Below are 5,509 nucleotides of genomic sequence, written 5' to 3'. Positions count from 1 at the left end.
TTTGAGGGGTGTAGATATGGGATGCTCTGTCTATGGATGTTGTCGTGACTCCTCTGAAACGCTGTGTCCGTTCCAGGTGTACGTGAGGTTAAGGCCTTTCTTCAGAGAATTTCTGGAGCGCATGTCTCAGATTTATGAGGTAAGAGCTACTAGGCTGCTGCTTGGGCGTTCTACTATTCGGCAGTAAATGGCTGAGGCTAATGCTAACGCTAGCATTGTGTCCTGATCTCCTCAGATCATCCTCTTCACTGCCTCTAAGAAGGTGTATGCTGACAAGTTGCTGAACATCCTGGACCCCAAGAAACAGCTGGTCAGGTGGGTGTAAGCGTTGATGCTGGTGTGTGTGTGTGTGTGTGTGTGTGAGTGTTTGTGTTTGGCAGTTAGGGTATTGATGGCCAACATTCTCTCCTTGGTGACGGCTGCAGGCACAGGTTGTTCCGCGAGCACTGTGTGTGTGTCCAGGGGAACTACATCAAGGACCTCAACATTCTGGGGAGGGACCTGTCCAAGACCATCATCATAGACAACTCGCCACAAGCCTTCGCATACCAGGTGAGTCCTGCGTCCGCGCCAACCTGACTGGAAATGTGTGTCTGAACTGTGCCAACCTGACTGGAAATGTGTCTGTCTTCCTGTCTCCGTGTGTCCACAGCTATCCAACGGTATTCCCATTGAGAGCTGGTTCATGGATCGGAATGACAACGAGCTTCTGAAGCTGGTCCCATTTCTGGAGAAGCTTGTTGAAATGGTAGGGGGTGTGTGCGTGTGTGCGTGTGTGTGTGTGTGCGTGTGCGTGCTGGCACAGAATATTTGCACTGATACTAGCATATGCTGTAGCGAGATCCCTCTTCTGACGTCAAGTAATGGTGCCCACTACAGCAAGGTTAAAGGTGGCGTTGCCATGGCACCCTGTCTGCAGTTAAATTTAAAGCAGCCAGGGTGAGGTTTTGTGATGCTCCACGTCTGTCTGTGACGCATGTTTTGGGGTAACTCATGCTATGTGTCTGTTTTGGGGTAACTCTTGCTACGTCTCTGTTTTGGGGTAACTCATGCTATGTGTCTGTTTTGGGGTAACTCATGCTACGTGTCTGTTTTGGGGTAACTCATGCTACGTGTCTGTTTTGGGGTAACTCATGCTACGTGTCTGTTTTGGGGTAACTCATGCTACGTGTCTGTTTTGGGGTAACTCATGCTACGTGTCTGTTTTGGGGTAACCCACATTCCACATCCCCAGAACGAGGACGTCCGACCTCACGTCCGGGAGCGGTTCCGTCTGCACGACCTGCTGCCTCGTGACTGAGCCGGACCGGACCGGACCTCAGCGGACCCCCCCGAGCTGGAGGCGGGGTCTCAGGAGGAGCGCGAGGCGGAAGAGTCCAACGGTCAACCCCCCGCGGGGGTCCGTGAGCGCGGCCGCCATGCCATACGGTCACACTTTTACTGTGAGGAAGAGACTCCAGTTTTACAGCGTTGTCTATACATTGTCTATACATGTACACACCTTTTTATACGAGTGGGGCGAGAGGAGCGAGAGCCCATTGGTTGACTCAGAATTGCGCCTGGAACACTTAACTTGGGCTTCTGGGAAAGGAAGTCCTTGCCTGATTGGACAGGATGTTGGAATGTTTGGGGGCGGTTTTCACTCCGTTTTGGTGCTTGGACTCGGATGTTCTCACAGCCACAGATGCCCCTCTGCAGGCTCGGCCAGTCAAATATAAATATAGGAAACACCCAGCTCTCCGGATTCAGTGACATGTATATATGACATGTATATATTTTCTCCTGTCCAGTTTTGCAAACCTCCTCTGCCCATTGCGACATCATGCATTCCTCCAAGCTGAAACAAAAGAGAAGCAATGCTGATGAGTTGATGCGTCACGTTGGCTCCATAGGTTTTTACTGTTGGTTGTTTATAGATGTAATTCAGAACTGTTCATTTGCTTTCAAGTTTTAAAAATGTTTAGTCTGTCTTTTAAAAAAAGAAGAAAAAAAAAGAAAGAAACAATGAAAATCGTGCTTATCATACATAGGCCTACACAACCTACGAGTAAAACTGATTGTCAGAAACGTAAGAAAAAAAAATCATGATTTTTTATTGTGCTTCAGTGACTAAGCCATGGTGATCGCTTATTGTCTGCGCCCTTCAACAAGAATACAGACGTTTTCATTGCTTCAGAGATGTTGAGCTTTGCTGATCTTTAATTACTTATGTCATTATGTTAAAGCTGTTTTGCTATCCTTTCTGAGAGGGGGGTGGTGGAGTGGAGAGGGGGGTGGTGGAGTGATGCTTTGACCTGTACATAGGAGAGCTGTGTTGGCGCGCCATCTTGGCAAAGGAGGCACCAGCCGTAGCGCCGGCTCAGCGTCAGGGCACTCAAGACCCTCTGCCAGGCGTTCAGTTAGTGCCCGCTTACCCCCTCTGCCAGGCTTTATGTAGTGCCCACTCAGACCCATGCTCTTTGTCCACGCACACCCTTTGCCAGGCGCTCAGTGAACACACACACACACACACACACACACACACACACAGCGTTTAGATAGCCATCCTCTGAGGAGCGACCAGCTTACAGCCCTTAGTCAGCTCTTCGTCTCTTCCGCTCTCACACCAGTGCAGGTATTAGTGACACACACACACACACACACTCATAGATGTAGTCAACCAATCCCTGCTGTCCTCTCTTGGCTCCTAGTGTTGTCAAACTCTCTTCAGCCTTGTGATTGGCTGTATGGGTGCAGAGGGGTACCCCTCCCAAGCGTCGCTGTTGTTGGGGTTCCATTTGAGCCGACAACAGAGCAGTGGAGGATGGGAGTCCCTCGAGCATCATAAGAGGTGATGGGATAGAGGCAGCTGGGTTGTGTGTCTTAGGAGGACTCTCCCCTTCCTACCCTCACTTCCTCTATTACACACACACACACACAAAACCTGGCAGAGATGGGCCGTAGCTCTCAGAATCAAAACCGCACAGAGCCACAAGCGAGGGAATGCAGTCAGACTTTAAAAAAAGAGAAAAAAGTGCTTTGGTGTATCTGCGTGTGAGGTAGCCCTGAACGGCCGCGCCATTTTTATTCAGTGTTATGGTCAGTTTTTATGATCTTTATTTTTTTATACTCGTCCTAGGAAGGGGTGATCGTGTGCTCTGTTTTTATTCTTCATACTCACATGGCCTTGACTGTTCTTACTCTGTGTTTTTTTGTTTGTTTTCTTTTTTTTCTTTTTTATATTCCTCTAAATGTCATTCAACTTGAATGTAGCCCGTGGGTGGCCTGTATCCGTGGTGATTTGATTTTTCATGATTCCAACATGAACACCCCCTTCTCTTCCACAGCTGTGAGTCTCAAGTTATTTCCCAGCAGCCTCAGCTGAGGATCAGCGAGGAGAGGAGAGGAGAGGGGGGTTCTGGGGGGGGGAGCTCTTCTGCGCAAGATGGGGAATTGATAGACTAGGGCCGAATTCCAGACCTCTATGTAAAAGTGGTTACCAGCGTTTGGTTGCCACTTGTAACAATTTGGTAGCCAAGGCCAACTGAGCAACTATTAGTGTCCAGGCCTGCCCAGTCATATGTGTCTTCCCAACTCCTGCAGCCTACCCCTAGTCCTTTACTCCTGCATCCTACCCCTAGTCCCTTGCTCCTGCATCCTACCCCTAGTCCTTTACTCCTGCGTCCTACTCTTCTGCCCTACTCCTGCAGCCTACCCCTAGTCCCTTACTCCTGCATCCTACCCCTAGTCCCTTGCTCCTGCATCCTACCCCTAGTCCCTTGCTCCTGCATCCTACCCCTAGTCCCTTGCTCCTGCATCCTACCCCTAGTCCCTTGCTCCTGCGTCCTACCCCTAGTCCCTTGCTCCTGCGTCCTACCCCTAGTCCCTTGCTCCTGCATCCTACCCCTAGTCCCTTGCTCCTGCATCCTACCCCTAGTCCCTTGCTCCTGCATCCTACCCCTAGTCCCTTGCTCCTGCGTCCTACCCCTAGTCCCTTGCTCCTGCGTCCTACCCCTAGTCCCTTGCTCCTGCATCCTACCCCTAGTCCTTTACTCCTGCGTCCTACCCCTAGTCCTTTACTCCTGCGTCCTACTCTTCTGCCCTACTGCTGCGTCCTACCCCTAATCCCTTACTCCTGCGTCTACCCCTTCTGCCCTTACTCCTGTGCCCAGACCCATGTGTCTGCCTTACTCCTGCGTCCTACCCCTAGTCCCTTACTCCTGCATCCTACCCCTAGTCCCTTACTCCTGCATCCTACCCCTAGTCCTTTACTCCTGCATCCTACTCTTCTGCCCTACTGCTGCGTCCTACCCCTAATCCCTTACTCCTGCGTCTACCCCTTCTGCCCTTACTCCTGTGCCCAGACCCATGTGTCTGCCTTACTCCTGCGTCCTACCCCTAGTCCCTTACTCCTGCATCCTACCCCTAGTCCTTTACTCCTGCGTCCTACCCCTAGTCCCTTACTCCTGCGTCTCCTACCCCTTCTGCTTCTGTCCTCCTCTTGCGTCCTACCCCTTCTGCCGTACTCCTGCGTCCTACCCCTAGTCCCGTACTCCTGCGTCCTACTCCTAGTCCAAGGACATGTGACAAGACATAGCGGTCAAAAAGTTCCCCTCGGAATACAGAGAGCCGGGATGGTTGAAACACATTTTATTTAAAAGTAAATTGTGCTAATTTGATTGTACCACACTGAAAATGAATATTGTTACTAGCACCCTACATATGTCCTCTCTCTGGGGGAAAAAACAGGTTTTGTTCAATTCTTTCAGCAAAAGGGGAATGTTCACATTCATCCCTCCTGGTCAGAACGAATGGAATCGGCAAGAATAGTTTAAGCTATGTGAACTTACCACAACTTCTACATTTTATAGCTGCATGCATTCACATCACAAAAGTTCAGCGAAATTTTGCTGCTGCTAGACAAAAGATACATTTCGGACAAGGTGTGCTGTCATCAGACATGGAAATGTTACCCTCACAAAAAAGCGTATTTATACTGCAGGTTTTTTTTTTTAGTGCAGTGCAGTACAGCAGCATTTTTATGTCCAAAATACTGCATTTCCTGTTTTGATAAGTAATGCAGTAATTTCTTTGGTAAGGGAATATTCGGAAATTTTGCTATTTCCAAAACTTTCCTGTGAACAGGGCCCTAAACACATGGTTATATGATACTATGTGACATAAAACAATGAATTGTTTTAATGTTAAAATCCTTATTACATGTATTAACATCAACATTTTACTCTTAGCCATAACGATATTACATAACGAGGCTGCTCTTAGCCAATCATATTCTGCTCTCCCTGACATCATATAGGCTACCTAAAGCTCAACTTGAACTGAATGTGTGCATACTTCAACATCACAATAACACAATCTTCGAGTTATTGCATACTTTAACATTACAATAACACTATCTTCCAGTTATTACATACTTTGACATCACAATAACACTATCTTCCAGTTATTACATACTTTGACATCACAATAACACTATCTTCCAGTTATTACATACTTTGACATCACAATA

General features: G+C 48.4%; 1 protein-coding gene across 2 annotated transcripts in view; it reads left to right on the top strand.

Annotated features, from left to right (window-relative positions):
* ctdspl2a (CTD (carboxy-terminal domain, RNA polymerase II, polypeptide A) small phosphatase like 2a) overlaps window positions 1-3,323 on the top strand; it is a 12,331-nt gene extending 9,008 nt beyond the window's left edge. For both annotated transcript variants that reach the window (XM_062547980.1, XM_062547979.1), the window contains exons 9-13: window positions 77-139; window positions 236-315; window positions 426-552; window positions 653-748; window positions 1,235-3,323. In XM_062547980.1, coding sequence (XP_062403964.1) covers window positions 77-139; window positions 236-315; window positions 426-552; window positions 653-748; window positions 1,235-1,300 — 432 coding nt within the window. In that variant the 3' untranslated portion in view covers window positions 1,301-3,323. The remainder of the gene's footprint in view (window positions 1-76; window positions 140-235; window positions 316-425; window positions 553-652; window positions 749-1,234) is intronic.
* Window positions 3,324-5,509: the final 2,186 nt, after the last annotated feature.

This window comes from Sardina pilchardus, chromosome 10 (assembly GCF_963854185.1).
Source record: "Sardina pilchardus chromosome 10, fSarPil1.1, whole genome shotgun sequence".
NCBI classification, from domain to species: domain Eukaryota; kingdom Metazoa; phylum Chordata; class Actinopteri; order Clupeiformes; family Clupeidae; genus Sardina; species Sardina pilchardus.
This window is presented reverse-complemented; position numbering and strand designations above follow the sequence as displayed.